Source organism: the organism of the source record quoted next, unplaced genomic scaffold (assembly GCF_019419815.1).
Source record: "Pyrus x bretschneideri cultivar Hongxiangsu unplaced genomic scaffold, Pyrus_bretschneideri_v1 Contig12, whole genome shotgun sequence".
In the NCBI taxonomy this organism is placed as follows: Eukaryota; Viridiplantae; Streptophyta; class Magnoliopsida; order Rosales; family Rosaceae; genus Pyrus; species Pyrus x bretschneideri.
Window position 1 is genome coordinate 1094769 of NW_025999413.1, and position 25966 is coordinate 1120734.

The following is a 25966-nucleotide window of genomic DNA, read 5'->3' on the forward strand; positions in this document are numbered from 1 at the left end:
CATTGACATGACATTGTATGACTAAATACAATGCTGTCGCAATTGCATTCTGCTACGAGTAAATTTCTCTCCCGCACTCAATTCCAAGGCCAAGCAACACGATGGGAAAGTATTTACCTGATCCTAATTGTGCTGAAATTGAAAGATTTTCTAATGTAATGTTCTATAATTTAGTTTTAAATCATTAAATTTTAATAAATACAATAACTAACATCTAACCACTAAAACATCGAAAAAGGACTCTGAAACACCATTGGATCCTCAATAAAGTATCAACAACAACAACAAGAACCATAAAAACAAAAACAAAGTCTTATCCCACTAATTAAAGTCAGTTGTGTGAATCTTAAAACGTTGTTGCACTCTGTTTTCTATTAACTTTAAATGAATCTCTTTTCAAATCTTCTAAGGTCTTCTTTTACCTTTTTTTTTTTTGTCTAAACCTCGAGAAAGCTAAAGGGAAAATAATTTACTGAGCTGGTGGGGACAGTGGACTACACCTCATCACTATACAAGTCGACGGAAAGAGATCATCTTCGGATCTCTTCCACCAAGGCCACCAGATCAAAGTGATCCGAGCATTTCAAATATCATCCAACAGTAAAAAATTATCATAGCTTTTAAGAATCAAAACAACTGGGCCGTTGAATAAAACTTAAAAGGTCCGAACCACTTGATTTGATGGTCTCGGTTTAAGTGATTCGAAGATAATCTCTTCCCCAAGTCTACATCACTAGCGGGGACAAAAAGATTTTCCTATTAATTTTTCTTTTCTCCATTTTTTCGGCCGAGTAGATCAACAGCACATGCCTCTGAATCTCTCTGATGAAAATCTTTGTCCCCACGTATAATTAGGATAACTTTGTCCTCTTCAAACCAGTCCCATCCTATCCAGCTTTCACATTTAAATGCTGCATGATTAGCCTCACTAGTCACTACCATTAGCCAAACAGTGGAAAATGGAGTTTTGGAAACTGCTTCTGGCATCTGGGTTCTTCTTGGCTTTCTGGGTTTTGGCTGTGGGAGGCCAGAACTTACCACCCTGTTCTTTCCCGGCAATTTACAACTTCGGGGACTCGAATTCCGATACCGGCGGCATATCGGCCGCGTTCGAGCCGATCAAAGCTCCTTACGGCGAAGCATTCTTCCACAAGCCGGCCGGGAGGGACGCCGATGGCCGCCTTATCATAGACTTCTTAGGTAACAACTAAATTAAAGGCAAATTGTTCTCGCTAATTCCTAATCACAGTATGATGCGTGTTCATATTTTTTAATTTTTAAATATATTTATTTTACATACGCGTCGAACTGTGATTTGTACAGCTGAGCGCCTGAAGTTGCCATACTTGAGTGCATATTTGAACTCACTCGGAACAAATTACCGGCACGGCGCAAATTTCGCCACCGGAGGATCCACCATAAGGCGGCCGAACGAAACCATTTTCCAGTACGGCATTAGCCCTTTCTCCCTTGATATGCAGACGGCGCAGTTCCTGCAGTTCAAAGCTCGCACTGCCGATCTATATCGCCAAGGTTCAATCTTTTCAGTGCCGAAAACTGCTTCAAGCTTCAATCTTTATTAATTGGCTGTTGTAAAACTGAACTGTTTCTCATGTCCTCCAGCCAAGAACCCTTCTGAGAGAAGCGCTCTGCCAGATCCTCGGGAGTTCGCAGAGGCTCTGTACACCTTTGATATCGGGCAAAACGATCTTTCCATGGGGTTTCGGAAGCTCAGTTTCGACCAGTTTCGTGCAGAACTGCCGGACATTGTCAACCAGTTTGCCATAGCAGTCCATGTAAGTAAGTAGCACCATGACAATCGCTTAAGATTAGGAAACTAATTAGGTCGGTTTGGAATTGCCTGTGTAGGAAGCACTTCTACTAGAAGTGCTCATCGCAACTTCATTAAACAAACATGTCTGTAACATTGGTTGTGATTGACAAACTTCAGCGGATATATGAAGAAGGGGGGAGGACATTTTGGATACACAACACAGGTCCTGTTGGTTGCTTGCCGGTACAGTTATTCTACAACCTGAATCCGCCAGCCGGTTATCTCGACGACCATGGCTGCGTCAAGGCCCAAAACGACGTTGCCGTAGAGTTCAACACGCAGCTCAGAGACAGAGTCATCAAACTAAGAGCTGAGCTGCCACAAGCTGCAATCACATACGTCGATGTCTACGCCGCCAAGTACGGACTCATCGGCGCTGCAAAGACTGAAGGTACCCAATTTGTTCAACTTCCTTACCGCTAATTACGTTATTAGATACTGATTAACGTTACAATCTTTGTTTACAGGGTTTGCTGATCCGATGAAGGTTTGTTGCGGTTATCACGTGGGATACGACCACATCTGGTGCGGGAACAAGGGAAGCGTAAATGGAAGCGATGTCTACGGTGCTTCATGTCAAAACCCGTCGGCTTTTATTAGCTGGGATGGAGTTCACTACACCGAGGGAGCGAACCAGTGGGTTGCTAATCGTATACTCACTGGCTCGCCATCGTCAAACCCGGCAATTCCGATTACTCAAGCTTGTCATAGGCATTGATAGCTAGACAGATATCAAAATAGTAATAAGATGTATTACAAGAGAGGAACACTTAAGACTCGGTCTTTTCCTTTTACTGCTCCCTCCTCCATCGGAGGCTAACAGAGGTCGGAAAGCTAGCCGACCTCTTTTTAGTTCCAGTGGACATGAAGATTAAAATCAGAGATAACTACCCTACGGAAATTTTTTGATTGTGATCATTATAATGCACCCTTCTCTCTATCTCTCATCGCGTGACCAGAGTGAGAGAGAGATACAGAGAGGGATCATCACAGCGTTTACAACTTTACACATGCTGCATGCTTGACACGACGACACTCAATTGGAGGTCCAACCCTAATACATGAGTGCAACGTCTATGGCATGGGGCACCACGCTGACGGTATCCCCATGCCATAGAAGTATTTTTCATAATACATCTAGGACCATTAACTTTTTTATCTTCTAAGTGTGACGACAAAATACAATCGTGGTGGTGGTGCAAACAAACTTAACCAAGGTGGTGGGATGATGCAATTCTGAGAAAACACAACACGCGGCTACAAGCCTCCAAATAAATCATGGACCATTAAACTTCGGTTTGATTGTGACAACCAAATAACATGTAATGTAATATTCAGAATGCAAACAAACAGATGCTAACTTACTTCATTTTCAATCGATCACATTCATATCCATCTCAGTTCCTCTTCCACTTCCCGCTCAACAACGAGCCAAAACTCAGAACACAACACAAACTTCACATGACAGCAGGCATTCCTCTGCTTCCGACACTAACAAAAAGTATAAACCAGAAATGTTCTCGGGAATGCTTGTCACCCACCCTTAGATTTGATATCAAGAGTTGAGAATAGAACATTAAAAGCACATCCGTTTATTTTCCTCCCCTGATATCCAGTCCCGATGTGGGTGACCATACATCCTTAGTCACGTGTGACCAAGAGAACGGGACTCGAGTATAAACTTGTCACAAAAGCTTGTTACAATTACTCAAAACCCATTGAAAAAGAAGAAAGTGAAAACGAAAGAACAAATTTGGTTTAGGTCCATAATCATTTTCATGATTCAGGTTTAGTTAATGGTATCTTGTTTCAACTTAGGTCAATACCGACTAACTCCAAGGCAACAGCAATTCTAACACTCATTGGCCTTTCCAGAACACACAAAATGTTGATCGACTGAACCCTAATTTCAAACATATGTATTGATTTCAAATGAAAAAACCGAAAGCAAAAACCACAATGAATGAGATCGAGCTATCAACAAAACTATGATCACCACAAGAAACTAGTACGTTGTCTATAATTCCAATCATATGTAGACTAATAGTTTTACTATCAACTCACTCGATAATGGACTGGATGACACCAGCCCCAACAGTCTTCCCACCTTCCCTGATCGCAAATCTCATTCCTTGCTCGCAAGCCACTGGCATTATAAGCTCCACCACCATCTTCACCCGGTCTCCTGGCATCACCATCTTCGTCTCCTCATCCTTGTCATTCGTAACTCCAGTCACCTTCCCTGTCACATCCGTCGTCCTCATGTAAAACTGTGGCCTGTATCCAGCAAAGAATGGCGAATGCCTCCCGCCCTCCTCCTTCTTCAACACATACACAATCGCCTCAAACTTCGTGTGAGGCTTAATGTTGCCGGGCTTCGACACCACCATCCCTCTCTGGATATCCATCTTCTGAATTCCCCTCAGCAGAAGCCCCACATTATCACCAGCCATTGCCTCATCGAGCGTTTTCTGAAACATCTCAACCCCTGTCACTGTTGTGGTCCTAGTCTCTCTCAATCCCACTATGTCCACACTGTCCCCAACCTTCACTTTACCCCTCTCCACCCTTCCTGTCGCAACCGTGCCCCGCCCCGTGATCGAAAACACATCCTCAACAGCCAGCAAAAATGGCAGATCAACTTGCCGTTGTGGAATTGGAATGTAACTGTCCACAGCATCCATCAGCGCATAAATCTTGTCCACCCACTCGTTCTCCCCTCTCTTGATTTTTGGGTTCGCCATCAACGCTTCCAGAGCCAGCAATGCCGACCCGGAAACCACCGGCACGTCGTCTCCCGGAAACTCGTACGAGGACAAAAGCTCCCGGACCTCCAATTCCACCAGCTCAAGCAGCTCCTCATCGTCCACCTGATCCTGCTTGTTCAGGAAAACGACCACATTGGGCACGCCGACTTGTTTGGCCAACAGCACGTGTTCTTTGGTCTGGGGCATGGGGCCGTCGGCGCCGGAGACGACGAGGATAGCTCCGTCCATCTGGGCGGCGCCGGTGATCATGTTCTTGACGTAGTCGGCGTGCCCGGGGCAGTCCACGTGGGCGTAGTGGCGGGTTTCGGTCTCGTACTCAACGGTGGCGGTGTTGATGGTGATCCCGCGCGCGCGCTCCTCAGGAGCGGCGTCGATCTCGTCGTACTTCTTGGGGGCGCTGTTGCCCATGGAAGCCAGAGCCATGGTCAGCGCCGCCGTCAGCGTCGTCTTGCCGTGATCCACATGGCCGATTGTGCCGATGTTCACGTGCGGCTTCTTCCGCTCGAACTTCCCACGTGCCATCCGGACTGTGAAGGATCGGTGACGCCGGAGTGACGGCGGAGAGTGGAAGATAGTTGAGACATTTGTGGCGGCGAGGAAGGTGGAGGAGAGGAGGGGTGGGCTGTTTGGTTTGGAGGCTAGGGTTTTAGTGATCGTGGGTTTTGGGCTGGGTTCAGAGAGAGAGAGGTGGGTAGACAGAGAAAGTGTGGGCAAAGCTGGCGGTGAGGGCATGAAAAAGAGCTTCGATGACGACGGAGCTCCGATCGCGGAAGCCATGAATTGCTGGGAGATAAGCGGCGGCGAAGATGATCGAAAGAGAGGGCGGAGGCAACGAAGAAAGGGGGATTTGAGTTCGAGGGGGAGAGTTTTGGGATCAAAGTAGGGCCCTCTTGCTCAACACTTGCTTAACATTAATTAATTAACTAATTATTGGTTGTTACTCAATAACGAAGGTAAAACGTCTTAAGTACATTTCACACCATCGAGATTAGAGGATAATTGCAAAATGAGCCACGAGCACGATATCACATTTTGTTATAAACCATTATACAAATTATGTTAAGATTATTCGTCTAATTAACCGTTAAGTATTGACGTGATAGTATAAACCACCCTCTCGTGCCAGATAGAACACACCAAGGCCATCTTAGTCTTGAGCTCTGCCTTACCACGTCATCAGTTAACCAAATGATCAGCCTAACATAAGACGTAATTGATCAAAAGCGAAAAAATTGAAACCTTTTGGTCCGATTTGAAGGTGAAATGCACCTTGCCCAAAATTAAACGACGTCACTTTACGTATAATATAAAGCCACAAAATAGTAACATTCCCATCCGAGTTTTTGAAATGTGTGGTTTACTGTGGGACAAGTAGAAAATTACACGAGACGATCCTAAACGCCATTTTACTTTAATTTATACACAAACTATAAACAGCACGAAAGATTCACTGGCGATGGCCTTCCGGCAGGGCAACCACCTTATGGAAGGGCACTGTCCTCTGAGGCAAGGATCCGTCTTCCTCATCGTCATCGAATTCCAACAAATAACTGCCCAAATTCAAACATTAAAACATCATATCATGTATGTAACAAGGAAACAACTAAATTAAGATGCCTTGATTATAAAGTGGCGTAAAAGTAAAACCCAATCCGTATTGAGGTAACTTACTCATCCGTCTTCCTCTGATGGTTGAGCATCCGCCAGAAGCATGCAAACATGATCAGGCGTCAGTTTGGTTCCACGGCGTAAGTGCTACAACAATACTAAGGATAGAAATCCACAAAGAAAAAAGCATCAAAGTGGATGGATGGAATCGTTACCTTGCGATGGCCATTCACCACAGTTGCCTTGTATAGTGCAGTTGTTCCTGGATATACTGCTAAAACGGGTCTTCCAGTGGGGAAATCTATAGCACTGGAAGGGTCGTTTCTCTTCGGGAAAGGTATAATAGCGCTCATAGGCAACTTGTACTTTCTGAGAGCAGCAATGACAACAGAGAAAAATGGTGAAAAGAAAGTTAAGCATCCAATAGAATTCAATATAAACCAGAGAGAACGGTATTGTTAAACACACAACAAGGAAACTACCTTTGGACACCGCCCTCTTCATCATCACCCGGCTCCTCATCTAGTACTTCAAATCTGCACAATTTTAACTAGCATCACACCATGTCCAAAATAAACAAACCAAGTTGGCAGATCATGATTGGGCTAAAAAAGTTATCATGATAAACTAAAAAGAGTTGTTGCATAGTAAGTAAAACTAGACTTACTCTCTTGTATCCTTGTCAAAATGCATCACTTTTACAACAAACCACTCATCCTTGTCAGCATCTTCTTGAGTAACCGTGACCCTCGCTGCTACCTAGAAGCGATAGTAAATGTCAATAAAACCGATCCTCAAAGAGTATCATTCAGTGAAGGATGACATTTTAACCAAGAGCAAGAGAGTAGTGGGAAGGAGCAAGCACAATCAAACACGACAGATCACGATAATACTGCATACCTGTTCGCCTTTCAGACTAGCATGAGCCTCGAGTTGACTTCGCATGGCAGGGGAAATCCTTGAAATATCTGAATCAGGCTTCATTCTCTTCCTTTTCTGCTCATTACCTTCTGCAGTACATGAAATATCAGCCGAATGAAGAAATTACAGTGTTTTCAAATAAAAAGGACCGGAATCTCAGTGGAATATTAGCCACTCGATATTTGACATTATATGTATATATTTATCTTTTGGTTAAGCAGAATAATGGCATCTGACAGTTAACAGACAATTAACATAAACTGTGAAATATTTATATAAAACGAAAAGCCAACAGAAATATGTAATTATTTAATAGGAATGCTTATAGCTCCTGGATCCATACCCATCCTTCTTCGCGGCTGCCCTGAAGGTCCAGAAGGCAAAAGAGCATCAAGCTGACTCAACAACAAATTGGAAACACTGCAACAAAACATGGTAAACTAACCTGAAAAGCTTATCAATAAAGAATAAACAAAAGCTTAACTTGTGCAAAAAAGAAGTTGACACAAGAGCATGAGCTTTAAAAACTTTTTTCTTTAATCTTCAGCCACATAACCGAAAAAAATAACATATAAACTTCCTTGGAATTGTTTAACCCTTTTTCAAACAGGTCCAAGGAAGTGTTTAACTCGACGAAAGATAAAAAGAAACGTACCTTACTTCTCTTTCTGAACGATCTTTGGCATGCACATATAAATTCTTCAGCTTCGACAATGAATTATCCCCGGGCTTCTCAACCACTTCAGGAGCTGTATTAACATGCAAGATAGATTAAAAAAGAAACTAACATTATTAAACACATTGGTCATTCCTCGCTTCTAAGCTGAATGTCAACTAACTAATCTATCGAAAAATCAAAATATCCAATTACAAAAGATTCAGAGAATATTTCCAAGGACTAACAAACAAGGGGACTTACTAGTTTGGAGCTTCTTATGCATCTTGTTTATCTCAATGAGCACCTCTTCTTGCTCTTTCCTCAATTGATCGAGCTCTTTCGACTTTTCCAGTATACCTGCAATGTCTGCCGCAGACATTGTTCCGTCTGTAAATTTTACTCCCACCAAATTCTGACAGCTCAACCCTTTCCCCCTAATATTACAGCTCAATCATCAGCAATGCACAAGCATACGAAATCTAAAACGTAGTTCCATTTCACTTGCATAGATATACATACCTAATTCTAAAATTCGAGAACTAATCAAGTTAAAATTCTGGATTAAACATTTCTTCAATGGGTAGAAAAAACGTAAATTTTAGTAATTTAGTGAAAATACAACCACCAAGCTAGGTGGCACCAAGCCCAAACCCGCTAAGTGAGGTCAGCTATATGAATCCTACAACGCCACTGCGTTTAAGCGCTAAGATAACTGGAAATATTTAAGTCAACATGAAACTCATTCCTCATATTTGCAGAAACATTCACTGATCCCTGATTACATAAATTACAAAAAAGCAATCGCAGGAAGTATGAAAGCAAAATTAACCTCCAAAAATTCCAATTAAATAAGATATTCCGAATTCCGAGATAAAACGGACAATGGATAATGGATATTCTCCAAGTTAAAATTCGACATGCGACTGAGAATTGGAAGCCCTAAAAGCTAATCAGAGCAGGAGGAGCACCTGCAAGTAAGAATTCGGGTGAGGAGCGAGAGAATCACCGGCGGGTAAGACTAGAGCGCCGAAGTTGTTCTTGCGTGGGGAAACCGCGGAGGGTTCGAGATTTCTTCGTAGATTCTTTGTTTTCACAATTTAGGGAAGAAAATTGAACTTACGCAAAATGACACCAATAACATTTTCAATTTCTTTTTCTTTAAAAATTCTTTTATTAGTTAAAAAGACCTAATTACCCTAGGACGCGTGTTGTTGACATGTTATTGACACGTTATTCGCTTTTAGCTCCCTCCTTAATACAGTCGTTACGATGTGTTAAAAAGAAAGGTTAATTGGGTATTTTTGTAAGGATGGAGTGTTTAGCTTCATAAAAATTCAAAACATATGCGAGTTCGACAGTCTTTAGATCAGAATGTCTTTTTTTGAAATACACAATAGATTGAAATCTTGTTGGCTTCGTGAGTTCAAACTGAGAAATTTACAAAAACGAAGATGTTTAATTGACTAGAATATTGTGCTTGCCTTACTCTCTAATTTGAAATTTTATAATCAAAAGTTGGAATTTTAGAATACTGTATTGTATTGATACACGATATATTATAAAACTAAATTAAAACTAAACTTTTTCACTTATCTGTAAAGAATAATATAATTAGACTATAATGCTAATACATAATATATTAATATTATATTTATTGTTAGAAACCGTCTTCTGAAACACCTGTTTATCGAGAATGTGCTTTCGGAGCCTTTGGATCCTCCGAAGAAAGAAGGGGCCGGTCTCCGGCTCTGCATTTTTTTTTTATGGGTCTGAAATTTTGCTTTGTGGGTTTAAATAAATGGCCACCAATGCATCTGGGTTCTTCACTGCTCCTACAGTTCCGAGCCTTCAATTCGCGTTTTTGGATCTGGGTTTCCTTCCCCTGAGGGAATCTCGGAGAGGGTATTCTGCTCCAGCACTTTTGAAGGCGCAGAGAAGCATGTTGGAGCTTCCGCTTCTGAATCTCGATCACCCAAGTGAGTTCAATCTCCATTCTTTCATTCTTTTTGGTGATATTGCCCCCTTCTTGTTTTGTATGTTGAATTTTGCATTTGATTTTTTATCTTTGTTGGAAAGCTTCATGATTTGCATTTAGTCATAAAGTTCTTTAGCTTTCTGGTTTTACTTGTATATGCTAGATTTGTTTCGATAAGTAGGATTCGAGTTATGGTTGGCAATAGCATGCCAGTGCATAGCCATTTTCTGTATGAAAGGGATGGGGAATAAATTCCCATGTGTAAACTTGTGCTGCACAAAGTGTTTAAATTTTGGTTTGGATATATTATCACTGAGGATTTGGAATTGGATGATCTTATTCATCTCCATTACAGTAGAATTTACAAGGCTTAAGCAACGAAGCCAGCAACAATCGATCCAAAATCAAGCCGACTTTTTAGTAACTACAATCAATTTAAGGCTAAAATTTGGGGAAGTATACATATACATAGATGATTAAGGCACAGTAAAGTAACTGTCTAACAAATCAATTTTGGGACTAACTAGAGGATGCAACTAAGTTAGAAGCGTTTTCATTGATGTAAGTCGGATTACAGGCATGAGCTTAGGTGAATCAGTATTTGGCAAAAATATTAGATTTCCTTTTGATGATACTTCTAGATGAGGTTTTGTATTGGTTTTTAAAGGTTGCTTGTATCACTGTTCTTCCGATGGCTTCGCCATCTGTCTGCTCTCTCTCCCACTTAAACTAAGAGAATGTTTTGGATGATGGAAGGGAAATAAAGGCAATAATCATGAACAAAACTAAAAGTTTATCTTATCAGTTTACCACTTTTGTAGACCCACTTAAAGTGACTTTTTCTTGCCTATTGTCGTCTGGTTATCTTATGAACCCCAGAAAAAAAATTTGTTTATCAAATTAAGGGTTTTTTTTTCCTTTTCTTGCATTTGGATTGTCTTTGCGCTCTGTAGCTATCTTCTTTAATGGCTAGTGTGCTAAATTTAGAACATGACCAAATTACCAAATTCCTTTGTTGAATGCCTAGTGTGTTATTGAACTTTGTCCTGAATGAATTGGTTGTTTATTTCTGTTTTTGTAAAATCTAAAATTTAATTCCTACCAGTGGCCCATGGCTTTGGACGGATCTTTTAAAATTGTCTCCTGCATCTAATTATAATTGTTCTTGGTTAAAGCTATCCCAGGTTGGACCGTGGCCACTGCTATGTGTTTTATGTAATAAACAGAGTGCCTTTGCCCAGAGCCACTGTCAGTACTGGGATTGCATTTTGGTTAAATGGGGGGTATGAATACAAGCTGGTAAATGATAATCTGTCTGATCTTAAATAATTTCTATTTTATTTCAGGCCTGTCAGTAAAGGCTGCAAGTTAATTGGATGCGGCTCAGCAGTACCCAGTCTTAAGATTTCAAATGACGATCTTGCGAAAGTAGTAGATACTAACGACGAATGGATATCTGTTCGCACTGGGATTCGTAATCGACGAGTTATTTCAGGTCAGGTCATACTTTTCTGTGCATGATAATGTCATATATTTGGTAAACAGTTTGAGATAGCTTAGCCTGTGTCGAGCCTCTTTTTTTAAATCGCATGCTATGAGTTTAACTTAGGAAATTCAGCTTCATAGTCTCATACTTGCGGTGCATATGCACTGCATTACAAGAGGAAACAATCTGTTGGACCTCTCAGGTTGACGATTTGAATCTTGCCTAGGATGAGGTTCGTCAGATAGCGGCTTGTATGACCTTCTTTCTGTCGCTATTGAACAAAATCTGTTACATAGTACTATGGCTTCACCATTCTATTCGGACAACTGAAACTACAAGCATATGGCGAGGTTTGACCTGATTAATGCTGGTAATGTAAGATGTGTAAGAGCCTAAGGGGGACTTTCCCATGTTGTACTGGATATTTGAATGCTTCTACCTTTTATCTGAACACTTATTTTAGTCAAATATGTGTCTCTTTTCTCGTCCTCATTTTTAGGTCTAGTGGATATTTTATGTTACCCATTCTATATAATGACATTCTTCTTGTAAAATTACAGGCAAAGAGAGCCTGTCAACGTTAGCGGTCGAGGCAGCGCATAAAGCTCTTGAGATGGCACAGGTTGGTGTTGATGATGTGGACCTAATCTTGGTGTGCACATCTACGCCTGATGAAATCTTTGGCTGTGCCCCTAAGGTATGTAGAGCATTGGGTGGTATCTGGATTAAGTCGTCAGGATTTAAAAAAAAAGAAAAGGGATTGAGCTTCACAGTGGTGTGCATTATATGATTGTTTTGCCGTTATTGATTCCTATTATATTTTATTCTCCATGTTTTTAGGGGCTTATAAATCTTTAGGTGATGAACAAAATTTCATCTATCTAGGTGTGTATTTATTTGTATTGTAGAAGAAAAATAAAAAGTAACAGATCATTGCAAGTTTCATTAATTTATAAAGGGGTTCTATTTCAGACAGAAGTAGATTCTTTTATCCTTGTGGGCATCTATGTCTAAGAACTTTAGAAGAGTTCCCATTAGCGCGATTCATCTTGACTGGACTGGAGTTTTGTACTAGATGTGACATGCTTTTTTTTGGTTTGTTCAGTATTTGGTCGAACTACCGCTGGCTGACTTTAAAAAACTGTAGCTTTTTAAGGTCTCTTCTTTATATTCCTAGTCGGTTATTTTATTGATTAAGTTTGTTGTGCTTATTTAGTTTTATGCTTTTTCCATGGCACGAACTTTGACCAACTATGTGAACTATACTGGACTATATTGATCATGATTCACACGTGATATAGAACGAACAATTGAGTGTTACTCTATTTTGCATGTTAGAAACCCCTGTGTAGTGCAAGTGGAGCTAAATATTGATGTTGTTGAGCTTCACATTTGAATGAATGCTCAAGCAAAAATTCAAACTCTTAGTGCTTATGTTGTTTAATTAATACAGTAAATGCTTACATTTTTTCAATTTGTATTATATTGTAATTTCAGGTTCAGAAAGCACTCGGCTGCACAAGGAATCCTTTAGCGTATGATATTACAGCTGCTTGTAGTGGTTTATTTTGGATCTAGGATCAGCGTATTGTCACATTAAGGGTAACGACTTGGTTTACTTAGCTCTAAGGACTGGTTTTCTATATAAGGGCATTGAAGTCCCTCTCAGCTTCTAACTTTGGACCGATAGAGGAACGTGAAGGATACAGGTTTGCGTTTTCTCGATTTCTATGTTTGTTTTATGCACCTTTTCAGCAAGTACAGTATTTTTCTGATACTGACCGATCACTCTCTTTGCAGACATCTAAATGCCGCCTTGAAAGAAAATGAAACAGACGATGAGCTGGGTTCTAATGGTTCAGTCCTAGGCTTCCCTCCAAGACAAGCTTCATATTCCTGCCTTCAAATGAATGGTAAAGAGGTCCTTCGCTTTGCTGTGCGTGTTGTGCCGCAGTCAATTGAGTATTCCCTTGCAAAGGCTGGTCTCCCTGCATCTAGCATTGATTGGTTACTGCTCCATCAGGTATGATGAATGATATCTTTGGGAAAGTTTACCCCAGGTTTTGCTGATTAAACGATTTCTCTGCTCTACCGTCAGTTACAGCTACCGATTATCATTTAACTACAATTTCTTTCCCACATTACGTTTAATTTCAGAAAATATTTAGGCGTGGAAAATAGACATATACGGCAAGTAACTTCAGCCTAATAATTTTTTATTTCCAAAACTATACCAGCCTGTCATATATGTCCAGTGAACTAAACTGGTACACTATTGAGAAATAATGCTTACATTTTCATTTTCTTCGTAATGGGAAGTTTGAACGAATATAGCACTTCAAGGGAGCTTCTTAATGACCTAAGGTTTTCCTAGCAAACAAGCGACGTAGCACATTTTGTTCTGATAAGACAAATCGATAATGCAGGCAAACCAGAGAGCATCCTTGATGCGGTTTCTACTCGCATGCAAATCCCATCAGAGCAGGTGATTTCAAACTTGGCAAACTATGGCAACACGAGCGCTGGTTCCATACCGTTGGCATTGGACGAAGCTGTGAGGATCGGGAAGGTGAAACCAGGCCATACTATTGCAGCTGCCGGTTTTGGAGCAGGGCTGACTTGGGCTTCTACCATTTTCAGATGGGTTGAAACTCGAAACCTCGCCTCCTGCCAATACAGAACAAGAACGTCGTCCTAGCCGTATGAAGCGCGGTTTTGCAATTCTTGCATCACGTTCCGAATGTATTAGGTATTGTTGCATCAAATCTCCATCAGCGCCCTTTCATTTGTTTTTCTTTAGTTTTTGGCACCCTCAATAAGATTGTATTGTTTTTCGTCGGTCCAATAATTTATTTGTTTTCTGTTTCTTGATTCACAAGCCAAGGCTAAAATAACAATTCTAACGCTGCAACGAAGACAGATACTCTATATCTCATGTTTGAATTGAGCATTTTTCAAAACTTTTGTTTTTGACAAACAATATGATAATGGCGTAATTTGAAGTTCAATCATCCAAGGGTCGGGATTTGAACTTGGCGCAGACGGTGAAGCACACTACTCTAGTTGATTTGGCCAAATCTAAATCTAATCTACGAACATTTTTCTTAAGATTTTGTTTGGATGAATAAATTTAAGATTATTAAGAAAGTTTGAAATTACATAATTCTATTTTTTAGAATTTGTGAATTTTCTTGTTTGGTTAACTTAAAAAAACAATAGAATTTGAATATGGAATCTTTTATTTTTAAACTCTTACCCATCGAAATTTAAAAATGACATCTATTTCTATGGAATTTAAACTTAGGAATTTGAGGTCCCAAAATCTGATTTTGTTTTATTCTAAGGAGGGTGTATTCAATTGAGATATTGAGGGATTTTAATTCTTTTAATGAATCTAGGGGTATTCAATCAGGATTTTAAGTGATTCTCCAAAATTTAAGGTGTATTCAATTAGAATTTTAAGATAATTTATTAAAATCCTTAGAAATCCGGGTGTATTTAATTAGAAATTGATTTTAAAGAATTTGATAAAGTTGAGGAATTAGAAGGAATTGAAGAGATTTCGTAGTATATTTTAAGCATCTACAAATCTCACATCTTCTCATGAGATTTCGAGAGAATTGAATCAAAATTTTATGTGGAATCTTTGCAAATCAATTAAACTTTATAAAAATCCAAATAAATTTCTATGTTTATGAATCCAAATAAAATCAAAATTTTATGTGGAATCTTTGCAAATCTCAGATTCTCAATTGAATACACCTCCCTAAATTTCTATGTTTATGGATCCAAATAAAGGAATTGATGCATATCAATTTATAAATTCTAACTTTTGTCAAAATTCTAAGTTTATTTCCTTCATTCAAACGTAGTGTTTTAACTTTAATCAAGTAGCACTACACTTGCATAAAACTAAATATATGTACAACATAATCAATAATTACAATAACTTCAATGCCAAGAAAGGAAAGAAAAAAAATTAAAAAACAAAAGTAAAATTCAAGTGGGTCACTAAGGGAAAACCCTAGGTTGAACTGGAACCCTAGATTTAATCTTGTTCAAAACACCATCAATCGCAAGATCAAAAGCATCCTTCTTAGCTCTCAATCCCATTGAGCTCCCATGCCTTCTATACATAACTCTTGGTATCATCTCCAACACATTCTCCCTCATCCTCCTCACTTTAGCCCTAGGAATGCTCCTAAGCACATCCAAAACCCTAGTTTCCTTGAACACCACATCCTCCTTTGGTATAAACACCGAGAACTCCCCGTACCGATCCTCCGGCAAGTGCCACCCGTACTGCGTTTTGGCGGACGAGTCCTCAAATAATACGGGGATGCAGCCAGCCACAATGCTATCGAATGTGGACCGCCTCGTCGGGGTGTCACCCGGAGGCTGTAGGCAGAAACTAGCCTGCAGCATTGGCCTCATGAACCTAATTGGGTCATACTCACATATCCCATGGGAGCAATCCACAATGTCGCACAGCTTTGTGTACCTGACACCCCCACTTCCAAACCTCCCCAAATTGTTGTTTGAAGTCGCATTATTTGCTTTGGTGTTGTTTTCACACTCATTCCTGATACTCTTCCTAATGTTCGGATTATTTCCGACACCGCCGCCGCCTGCAAACATCATAAGCGTGGTGCGACGGGACCGCCTCGCTCGTTGCAACCACGTCTCCAATAACGACAAATTGGGCGGATGGAACGATGTCGGATAAGGCACAGCGTGCTCCTGCCATGGCCAGGCACGCGCCTCCACTGTCAGAGCGGTGACATTAAAAAACTGCGGCAATTCAAGCAGCGAAGTCCCCCACAGCGGCGGATCGTTCCGCAACGGTTGGGAGAAATCCATAGCGGGCCGGGCCAAAACCAAGAAATGGTCTTGACCCATGTGCCTATACCAAGAAACCGGGTCGTTATTGGTCAAAAAATCGAACAAATTGAGGCCCTGCTCGGAGCTGGAATTGTAATCAGGGCCGTAGAGATAACGAAGGGCGTCGATGCCGGCGTAGTAAGGGAGGTAGACGGCGTTGGCAGATTGGGGATCTGAGGCGAGGCATGGGTATTCGAGCATCCGACGGTGGAAAATAACCTCTAGCATTAACGGGTCGGTTCGGTACCAACTGTGAGAAATATTATGAGTTTTCTGGCCAAGGCCATTGTTGGCCAAGTGAGGGCAAAAGTCGTTGAACAGAGGGTAGCCAGAGCAATTGGAGAGGAGATCCAGGTTAAAGGACGGGGGGAGCTGTCGGATGTGGATCCAACGGCCGGTGCAGTCGGAGTTGGATTGAGGACGGTCGAGATTGTTTCCGGGGATTTGGGCGAAGCATAGTTGGATGGTGGTGGTGGTGGTGGAGAAGAAGAAGAGGAGGAAAGAGGTGGAGATTAGTAAAGTGGACTTGGAGGCCATTGATAGGGAGAGAGAAAGATGGAGAGAAATGGGGTTATTTATGAGGATGGATTTTGCAATTAGATTTTTGGGGTGAGAGAAAGATGGAGAGAAATGGGGTTTGAAATGGTGCTGAAGTTTTGGGTAATTTTCTGATTTGTTTTGTTTTGACGCTAGTTTTATCCTTCCATTAGTTTTGTTTTTCGTTTTTTGTTTTGTTTGTTAAAACTGCATTTTCTTTTTTTGGGTTGGAAAATGGAAATCCAACAAAAAAATAGAAAAAATTGTTTTTTTTTTTTTAAAGAGGTGACAAATTGGTGGCAGTTCATTTTTTTAAAAGCCAGAAAAATTTACAAAATTTCAAACCCACAAAAAAAATATGCAGAGCTGGAAAGAGATTGAATTCAGCTAATATATGAGAACCAAAAGCATGCGATGAATGGAGTAAACACAACCCATAGAAGAAAATAATCGTTAAATCGTGATTTTTTGTTTATAACCGTCGAAAAGTTTTGTCCCATTACTTGATCTCTAAATGTTTGTTTTTTGCGATTTTTGGCGTATGCGATTTCGAAGTATATACAAACAAATTTGACGGTGGGATCGTTGAAATTAGTTTCATAGGATGCGTATCTCATAAAAACGATAGATTCACTAACACTTAGAGTTTATTTATACTTTCATTAAGTATAACATAAGATTTTATGGTATCCACTAGTGTAAATATTTTAAATTGAATATCGAATTTATTCATTGTATTTATATAGGGTCAATGAGTGTAGCTGTAAAAAAAATCATCAAAATCGAAGTTAAAATACCCGTTAAATCGTGATTTTTCATTAAGTATAACATAAAATTTTATGGTATCCACTAGTGTGAATATTTTAAATTGAAGATCGAATTCATTCATTGTATTCATATGGGCTCAATGAGTGTAGCTGTAAAAAATCATCAAAATCGGAGTTTTAAATTGAAGATCGAATTCATTCATTGTATTCATATGGACTCAAGGAGTGTAGCTGTAAAAAATCATCAAAATCGGAGTTAAAATAATCGTTAAATCGTGATTTTTCGTCTATAAGCGTCGAAAAATTTTGTCCTATTACTTGATTTCTGAAAGTTTGTTTTTTGCGATTTTTGGCGCATGCGATCTCGAAGCATATACAAACAAGTTTAACGGTTGAATCGTTGAAATTAGTTTCGTAGGATGCATACCTTCAAAATGATAGATTCACTAATACTTAGAGTTTATTTATACTTTCATTAAGTATAACATAAGATTTAGTGGTATCCATTAGTGTAAATATTTTAAATTGAAGATCGAATTCATTCATTGTATTCATATAGGCTCAATAAGTGTAACTAAAAAAAAAAAAAAAAAAAATCAAAATCGGAGTTAAAATAGCCGTTAAATCGTGATTTTTCGTTTTATAACCGTCGAAAAGTTTTGTCCTGTTACTTGATCTTTGAATGTTTGTTTTTTACTGATGCGATCTTGAAGCATATACAAACAAGTTTGACGGTTGGATCGTTGAAATTAGTTTCTTAGAATTCGTATCTCATCAAGTTCAATGGTGTGTGTGTGTGTGTGTGTATTTTTATTAAGTAGATTTAAATTTATTTATTTTGTACGTATAACACTTAAGAAATTGCATGGTATGTATATTTAAGCCGATCCACTGGTCACCAATTTTTAAAATTTAATTGAATGTATATATAATTATTATAGTTTTTAGGGGTATAAAATTGTTAAATTAATATATATAATTATTATAGTACTTTTTAGGATTATAAAATTATAAAATTAATATTTTGCTTATCGTGTATCGTGTTACCCACGTGTATACCCGAACCAATCCGTTATCTTAACAGATGCTTATCGAGTTACCCGATAACTACTCGATACGTTATTGTGTCGATCCAAACACCTGTTAATTTCATATCGAATTATCGAGTCGTGTCAGGAATTGTCGGGCCTACTCTCACCCATTCAATCACTTGCTTGTGATTGCAGCAATTCCCCGACAGCGCTGTCCGGAAAATAAGTGCAAAAAATTTGGCACTTATCAGATTGAATCCAATCCGATAGTGTTCGATCAATTGATTTCAGTCCATTTATGTATGCACTTGACTTATTTCATATTGGACCAGTTTATTTCTTAGATCAACGTAAAAGAAAACATCCTCATAAAAATCTACCTAAATTTCATACCTAAATACAATGTTGAACTGAGATAAGGCAATACTCTCTCTCTGCATGGTGAGAGCTCCTCTCCTAAGTGAGAACCTTCTCACTGGTTCTGTGAGGCTTTCAGATCTTAGTGGGGGTGATAACGATTTGGTTTGAGGACGAATATGTTATATCTATCCTCATAATAACGAAAATTAACCATATTCATAATCGCTAATTAATTATTGGGTATTATCCATAATCATACCCATCGGGTAATAGATTCTCATTGATTATTGGTTATATATATCTTCGTCAATACAAAAAATATATTTGTTCAATTAAAGTATAATAATTTAGTAAATATTAATTTCATCACTAAATATTTGATGTATAAAATGAATTAATGAATGGATCTTGTGGAGCATAAGAATTAAAACTAAACATTGATAATGTTGGTTGATCTTTGATATCTCTCATAAGTACTATTGGTCTGGATTCTCATAAATTTTGATTCATATTAAAACTTTTTAACTTGCCCACAAAATGCAACTCACACATTGCAATTTTTGTATTCTTAAGGTAATGGATTCAGTGAATAATAAATAAATTAATTAATTAATTATAATACAATTATATTATATATGATTATATATAAATTGTCACGTCCCAATCCCGACATACGTCCAAGATCGATGCGTGACTTCACTAAATACCCGCACATCCATCATACCTTGCCTCTGGGATACAGGCCAAACACAACTCACGATCCAAAAGCGTACTAATTTTTTGTATACTTTATGATTGCATCTAACCTTCTCGTTAGACTGTCTACGTACCCTAAACGGGGATCCAGCCATTCGTAGTTCGTCATTCACTACACTCGATAATTCATTACATAGACCACTATGTTTCAACATAATACCACAATTCAAGCATGTAGCACCTCAAGGAACATTCAACAAAGCACTATAATATTCTCTAGTCATCTTGCCATTCACCGACACATATGCATTCCAATACCATCCAATAATCACACCAATCAATAACACATACAATACACCGAAATGTAGGGTTAAAGTGTTTAGCTTCATAAAGATTCGAAACCTATGTGAGTTCGACAATCTCGAGATCAAGATGTGTCGTTTCTTGAAATACATGATAGATCTTGTTGGCTTCATGAGTTCAAACTGAGAAGTTTCTAAAAGTGAAGATGTTTAGTTGATTAGAACATTGTGCTCGCCCCTACTCTCTAATTAGAAATTTTATATTCATAAATTAAAATTTTAGAATACTGTATTGTTTTGATACACGATATTTTTATTAAAACTAATATAATCAAATCTAAAATTTTTCGCTTAAAAACCATATCCTGAAACACTTGCTTATTTTGCACCTGCTTTCGGAGCCCCTGACCCATTCAATTACTTGCTTGTGATCGCAGCCATTCCTCGGCAGCAATGTCTGGAAAATAAGTGCCAAAAAATTGCCACTTATCAAATTGAACCCAATCTGATAGGTGTTCGATCGATTGATTTCGGTCCATTTATGAATGCACTAGACTTATTTCAGTCCTTTTATGTTTGCACTTACTTATTTCATATTGGACCAGTTTATTTCTTAGGTCAACATAAAAAAAAAACATCGTCATAAAAATTCACCTAAATCTCATACCTAAGTGCAATATTAATATTACAAATTAATAGAACTCTCTACCATCTTATGTTTTTGATACAATATTTTAAAATGTTGACACGACAATTGATTTTAAAATTTTAAATTATGAGATAACAGAAAATCTAGAAAGAATCCCACTTTAAAATAGTTGCCATAACATTTCTCTTAGACTAATAATGATTAACTGGCTAAGTATTTTTATCTTTAACTTAAAAAAATGTTGAAACAAACTATTATAATATTTTAAAATAATTAAAGATTAGTGGGCCAAGTCCGCTGTTCCTCGGTTCATTGAGTGGGCCAGCTCAAATCACAAAAGTTGATTTAAATAAGTTTGGCTGGGATGGACCTCCTCGTTTGGCACTGCTACACTCTAATAGTCAAAATATTCACGTTTCCACCGTGAACAAACCAAAAGTGAAATGATAAATACATATTATTAAATCACGATAAGTGGTCCAGTAAAAAGTGCGAGCATCAACTCCCTAAAGAAAAAATATGAAGTCCTGGATTCGATACTTTTGTAACTTGTGAATCGTGACTACGTGTACGGTCCAATTCCCAACTAACCTCCTATGATCTGAGAAGGGATGGATAATTGTGGTTCACCACCAAATTGTCCCCCTAAAAGAAGAAAAAAAAAAGAAGCCCCTACTTAATCTTGACTATTGTGAATCTTTTTGATCTAATCACGGGTAAGCTATAATTATCAATTAGCGTCTTTTATGGGCTTGAAAGGGTAGATAATTGTGGTTACCAGTTGCCCTTTTTTTAAAAGAAGAAAAAAATGCATTCTTATTTGATTCTTAATATTATTTTGCCTTAACCTGGATTCGACCCAAGTTCATTTCAGATTTTAGAGGGAATATGATTCCGTTAACTTTTCAGTTAACTTTAATAGAATATTCTGTTAAAGTTAGCTATTGACCGTTAGTTGATTTTTCAAAATTTTCTCAGAAACCCTTCTCGGCTAATTTCGATTTCTCAAATCTATTTTTGACATCCATTTAGGAAAATTCTGAAGTTTTAACATATTTGACCTCTAGAGCGTCTCTATTGACTTGTAGGGTTAATCATTGACTTTTTCGATGACTTTCTATAAAAAATTTCGAGGACCTTCATTAACATATTTCGACGTCCTAATTCCAAATCCGTATTTTGTTTTTCCAAATTTAATCATTTTAGTTGAGTTTTACTAATGTGTCATAATATTAATTTATTCAAATAAAAAATAAAGAAGAGTACGTATTGGATAAAACAAAACATAAAAATCATCACTGAAATTAATTTTTAAAGGGAGATGGCCGGCCCCAAAATTGTTAAACACTACCCCCCAAAAATCCAATTTCATCAAAATAATCAAATCACAGCCATCATTTCCTCTCCATTCGTAAATCACGAAAAGGGAATATTTTTGTTTCTTCTGCGCTCCCGCGCGCAAAGAATTCCTCGCTTCCAGTCAACGGCCAGATCTCCACTCCCTTCACGCAGGTCCCACAAACTTTATTCATCCAATGGCTCGATCCTTTGGTTCAAAACTTCCCGGCACGGGCGACGCACGTGATTAAAAAGTCCAAACGGAACGAACGAAGGCGTTAATAAAAGGCGTCACAGAAATGGAAATTCCTGGGGGAGTTCAAATCTCTGCAGTTCCTCGTTGGTGCCATTTTCAAAAACCCAATCGGAGAATCAGGGAAACGGAACTGGAAGGCCCTGCCGGACGACGGAGCTGGGGCCGTGTTCGGTTTTGCTCCGCCGCGTTGAACTTTTTTTCACGGCAAAATCACCTCCGTACGTTTTTACCTGCTCGTTAATTATTAATTACTTTCCTTAATCTGCTTTGTGTTAATATTTCCGGATTTGATGCGTTTAACTGAGTTTAACTTCATGATTAATAAATTAATTAAATTTAGAAACTCCCGCTAAAATTTCCGCATAATATTTACTGCCATTTTTAACATGAATTTAAAAGATATGGATTACTGGAGTTAACGGAAGATTTGGCACAAAACCGAATGCAGTGATGTTCTAGGATTCATACAGCTAACCCGCTTAGTGGAATAAGGCTTTGTTGTTGTTGTTGTTGTTGTACTAGGTTGCTTAGCTATGAATTTTGCTGTAATTAGAATTTGGCTCAGCTGATGAGTGGTGCAAACAAAGCCAGTGAGCTACTGTTTGAAAACTGAAATTAATTTGACTCGCAAAGCATGTTTTAAGTTAATTAATTTATCGTTGCAGCCTTGCAGGGTTGTTTGATGGTTGCTTCACTACTGAAGCTGTAGAATCTGCCGATTTTCGTGCGTGTGGAACACCCTCTGCTTGCTAGAATTCAACCTGTATCTTTGTGACTCTGGGATCACAGTAACTTGAGCAATATGGGGTCTCCGATACGCATGTACGAATCTTATAAATCTTATTTTTGTTTTTGTTTTGTTCATTCTGTAATCTTTACGTTCGTTGATGTTACAACGGAACTCAGAGTTTGCATCATTTGTGTAATGTGAACTTCTTTTGAGATGCAGCGGAAATTTAAGAAACCCCAATGAGACAATGAGGCTTGCAGTGACAATCTTTGTTGGAGCTGTAGTCGGGTTCTTTTTAGGAGTATCGTTTCCAACAATTTCGTTGACTAAGGTACACGAATTATTATTTTATTGTTTTTTCTGTATGGTTGTGTTTCAGATGAATTTGGTTCTGAATCATATGATCGTATGAAGAGTAACATGGACTTCTTTATTGTGTTTGAATATGGTAGATGAATCTTCCGTCGACCCTTTTTCCTTCAATTGATCTTTCGTGCATAGAGGAAAAGTACTCCGGGTTTTCACCCCAAGTGTTGTTGAGTGCCTGGTCTTCTTTGAAGGGAAACGAGCAGCGCACTGAAAAATATGTGTCTCAGGAGACAAAGGTATGTTTAAATTATACTTGTGCAGCATGGAAGGATTTAGGCCTTACCCTAGGCTAATTATCGTAACAATAATGAGGAGAAATTGCTTGCTTGCTAGTAAAGGAAATTAAGATACTACGCTGAATTCACACGCTCGTATAGTGGTTCTAGAGACAAAGTTATAGGGTTCAGTGAAAGGTTATACTTTTCTTTAGGCTGTTTTGATGTTGTAATTGTTCCTGGAAATTTGGTGCGATCTATTGTTCTGATGTTTATGATATGGCACTGACTTCTATCCATTTGACTACAATGCAGATTTGGGTTCCAACTAATCCTCGAGGGGCTGAAAGCCTAGCGCCTGGTATCATTGCATCTGAGTCGGATTTCTATCTTCACCGACTATGGGGTCTGCCCAGTGAGGTGTGCATCTGCACTCTAACTTTAGTATGAATGACACGTCCTGTTTTGATTGAGAATTGGATTATGTTTTCAGACCTGTTCTCTAATCTTTGCCTTTTCTTTTGGAGGTGGAACTTATAGGACTTACTTGTCAAGCCAAAGTATCTTGTAACCTTTACCGTAGGTTGTGCTCAGAAAAAAAACGTTGATGCAGCTGTGAAAAAGGTCTGTTCTCTCAACAAATTCATTTGTGCAGTTATTTATCTCTGTTTCTCTTCCTAAACGTAAATTTACAGTTTTCAGAGAATTTCACCATACTTTTGTTTCACTACGATGGTTTGACAAGTGAATGGGATGAGTTTGAATGGTCGAAGCGAGCTATCCACATGAGCATTCAGAAGCAAACTAAATGGTTAGAAAGAAATGAGCTGCTTTGAATATTTAAAGTTGTCCCAATAATTGTGCAAGAGATTTATGTTAAACCCCACCTAAGCGTCCTGGAAATTGCTTCCAGGTGGTATGCCAAGCGGTTTTTGCATCCTGACATTGTGGCACCGTACGAATACGTATTTATTTGGGATGAGGATCTTGGTCTGGAACACTTTGATGCTGAGAAGTGAGCGTTGAGAATTCATTGTGCTGTGTTATTTGAATTTTGAAAATTGCTGCTAGGATAAACTAAATGTTAAGGCTTTAATCTTCTGTGTACCAGATACATAAAATTGGTAAAGAAACATGGTTTGGAAATATCACAGCCAGGTTTAGATCCAAAGAGTGGGCTAACATGGCAGATGACAAGGCGGAGAGAAAACAGCGAAGTTCACATGTAAGATTGGCAGATTTTCTAATCAGTCTTTATATTCCGCTCATTGATAATACTTCAACCAATGATTGAAATTGTTGCTTGGCTTACGTTTTCTTGAACCCCTTCCTACAGGCAGACAGAGGAGAGACCTGGTTGGTGCAGTGATCCGCATTTGCCACCATGTGCATCGTATGTAAAGATAATCTTATCCATCACCGTTGTGGAAGCTTTTGGAGTGTGTTCTAATGCATTCTAACATGAATACCAAAATGTGCAGGTTTGTTGAAATTATGGCACCTGTGTTTTCTCGGGATGCATGGCGTTGTGTCTGGCATATGATTCAGGTATATATCATCGTCTTTCTCAGCTCAATCCGTTGCAAGGCCTTTAGTGATTGCTCTAATGCTACTTCTATAATCTTTTCCCTTTTGCAGAATGACCTGGTCCATGGCTGGGGTCTGGATTTTGCTCTTAGAAATTGCGTTGAGGTTCGAAACAACAACTCTCTCTGTGCCTTAAATATTACTCCTTCCTGCTTGTGATCGTAAATTTGTAATTTAGGGCCTTCCATCTTTTATCTTTGCTTGGGAACAGCCTGCACATAAGAAAATTGGAGTCGTGGACGCGCAATGGATTGTCCATCAAGGCGTTCCTTCACTCGGGAACCAAGTAAGTTCAAGCTTCTAACATCAGCTGATATAACGATTTTATCTGGAACAATGTAGTCACCGATTTTTTTCGCCCGACAGGGGCAAGCGGAGGGTGGAAGAGCACCATGGGAAGGGGTAAGGGAGAGGTGTCATAGCGAATGGGCAATGTTTCAAGCACGAATGACCGGCGCCGAGAAAGCATATTTTGAGGAAATGGGAGTTGATCCTCCAAATTCAACAGCTCATTAGAGGGTTGAAAGTAATGAACCGGGATCCTCTCCGGATCCCAAAAATCTGAGTCGAAGGATCCAACGATCCAGGCCGTTGAAATTTGATTCAACGTTTACAATTATGATAACTTTTAGAGGGGCTCCCTGTTTGTAGTTGTTAGATCAAATTTCAACGGTCCGGATCATTGAATCTATAGACTCAGATTTGTTGGGATCCGGAGAGGATTCGGGTTCGAAAATAATGGTGACAGGAACTTGTACAAATACAGCTCGACTGTACTTAACACAAAGTTACATTCGGTCTGGCTATGTATTGTTGCTACGTCAATACTAGTGCCTTTTAAGGTTGCATTTTTTGTGCTATTCCCGTAGAGGTAGAATTCTTCTCTCGTCTTACGTATCATACGGTTAGTGGAATTCGTAAAAGATGATGGATTAGCTGGGCTTACCAGTAATACGATGCGACGAACTTGAAGTCCAAATAGTTAAGAGCATTCATAA

General features: G+C 38.9%; 5 protein-coding genes and 1 pseudogene across 8 annotated transcripts; 3 read left to right on the top strand and 3 right to left on the bottom strand.

Moving 5' to 3' along the window:
• The first annotated feature begins 835 nt into the window (after positions 1-835).
• Positions 836-2735, top strand: LOC125474308 (GDSL esterase/lipase At5g14450-like). Its single transcript, XM_048577811.1, has 5 exons — positions 836-1200; positions 1324-1533; positions 1624-1796; positions 1952-2225; positions 2302-2735. The coding sequence occupies exons 1-5, from the start codon at positions 960-962 to the stop codon at positions 2550-2552; spliced, it is 1149 nt and encodes a 382-aa protein (XP_048433768.1). The 5' UTR covers positions 836-959; the 3' UTR covers positions 2553-2735.
• A 933-nt stretch (positions 2736-3668) lies between these two features.
• On the bottom strand, positions 3669-5483 carry LOC103959760 (elongation factor Tu, chloroplastic-like). The gene has a single exon (XM_018650490.2). The coding sequence runs from the start codon at positions 5377-5379 to the stop codon at positions 3895-3897; it is 1485 nt and encodes a 494-aa protein (XP_018506006.2). The 5' UTR covers positions 5380-5483; the 3' UTR covers positions 3669-3894.
• A 396-nt stretch (positions 5484-5879) lies between these two features.
• On the bottom strand, positions 5880-8915 carry LOC125474309 (SAGA-associated factor 29 homolog A-like). Of its 2 annotated transcripts, none has more exons than XM_048577812.1 (10): positions 8758-8915; positions 8051-8223; positions 7787-7880; positions 7475-7551; positions 7111-7220; positions 6878-6969; positions 6693-6746; positions 6426-6579; positions 6274-6287; positions 5880-6152 (listed from the first exon to the last, which is right to left on the bottom strand). In XM_048577812.1, the coding sequence occupies exons 2-10, from the start codon at positions 8166-8168 to the stop codon at positions 6050-6052; spliced, it is 816 nt and encodes a 271-aa protein (XP_048433769.1). In that variant the 5' UTR covers positions 8169-8223; positions 8758-8915; the 3' UTR covers positions 5880-6049. The 2 variants fall into 2 exon arrangements, with proteins under 2 accessions (XP_048433769.1, XP_048433770.1); XM_048577813.1 differs by lacking the exon at positions 8758-8915 and adding an exon at positions 8619-8757.
• Positions 8916-9279: 364 nt separating this feature from the next.
• Positions 9280-14125, top strand: LOC125474310 (annotated as a pseudogene).
• A 1030-nt stretch (positions 14126-15155) lies between these two features.
• Positions 15156-17183, bottom strand: LOC125474101 (probable xyloglucan galactosyltransferase GT19). Its single transcript, XM_048577532.1, has one exon. It carries the CDS (start codon positions 16666-16668, stop codon positions 15262-15264), a length of 1407 nt encoding a protein of 468 aa, XP_048433489.1. The 5' UTR covers positions 16669-17183; the 3' UTR covers positions 15156-15261.
• Positions 17184-22128: 4945 nt separating this feature from the next.
• On the top strand, positions 22129-25816 carry LOC103960971. Of its 3 annotated transcripts, none has more exons than XM_048577533.1 (14): positions 22129-22285; positions 22733-22889; positions 23017-23128; positions 23250-23402; positions 23697-23801; positions 23922-24005; positions 24077-24192; positions 24295-24396; positions 24493-24606; positions 24718-24774; positions 24863-24929; positions 25020-25073; positions 25147-25254; positions 25335-25816. In XM_048577533.1, exons 2-14 carry the CDS (start codon positions 22870-22872, stop codon positions 25482-25484), a joined length of 1242 nt encoding a protein of 413 aa, XP_048433490.1. In that variant the 5' UTR covers positions 22129-22285; positions 22733-22869; the 3' UTR covers positions 25485-25816. The 3 variants fall into 3 exon arrangements, with proteins under 3 accessions (XP_048433490.1, XP_048433492.1, XP_048433491.1); XM_048577535.1 differs by having other exon boundaries at positions 25180-25254; XM_048577534.1 differs by having other exon boundaries at positions 22741-22889.
• Positions 25817-25966: the final 150 nt, after the last annotated feature.

Coding starts and splice junctions, on each gene's coding strand:
- LOC103959760 (XM_018650490.2), bottom strand. CDS start 5,379: ATGGCTTCCGCGATCGGAGCTCCGTCGTCATCGAAGCTCTTTTTCATG.
- LOC103960971 (XM_048577533.1), top strand. CDS start 22,870: ATGGGGTCTCCGATACGCAT. Junction 22,890..23,016: donor ATGGGGTCTCCGATACGCAT/GTACGAATCTTA, acceptor TTTGAGATGCAG/CGGAAATTTAAGAAACCCCA. Junction 24,775..24,862: donor CATTTGCCACCATGTGCATC/GTATGTAAAGAT, acceptor CAAAATGTGCAG/GTTTGTTGAAATTATGGCAC.
- LOC125474101 (XM_048577532.1), bottom strand. CDS start 16,668: ATGGCCTCCAAGTCCACTTTACTAATCTCCACCTCTTTCCTCCTCTTC.
- LOC125474308 (XM_048577811.1), top strand. CDS start 960: ATGGAGTTTTGGAAACTGCTTCTGGCATCTGGGTTCTTCTTGGCTTTC. Junction 1,534..1,623: donor TGCCGATCTATATCGCCAAG/GTTCAATCTTTT, acceptor CATGTCCTCCAG/CCAAGAACCCTTCTGAGAGA. Junction 2,226..2,301: donor CGGCGCTGCAAAGACTGAAG/GTACCCAATTTG, acceptor CTTTGTTTACAG/GGTTTGCTGATCCGATGAAG.
- LOC125474309 (XM_048577812.1), bottom strand. CDS start 8,168: ATGTCTGCGGCAGACATTGCAGGTATACTGGAAAAGTCGAAAGAGCTC. Junction 7,881..8,050: donor GCATAAGAAGCTCCAAACTA/GTAAGTCCCCTT, acceptor ATGTTAATACAG/CTCCTGAAGTGGTTGAGAAG. Junction 7,221..7,474: donor GCAGCCGCGAAGAAGGATGG/GTATGGATCCAG, acceptor CATGTACTGCAG/AAGGTAATGAGCAGAAAAGG.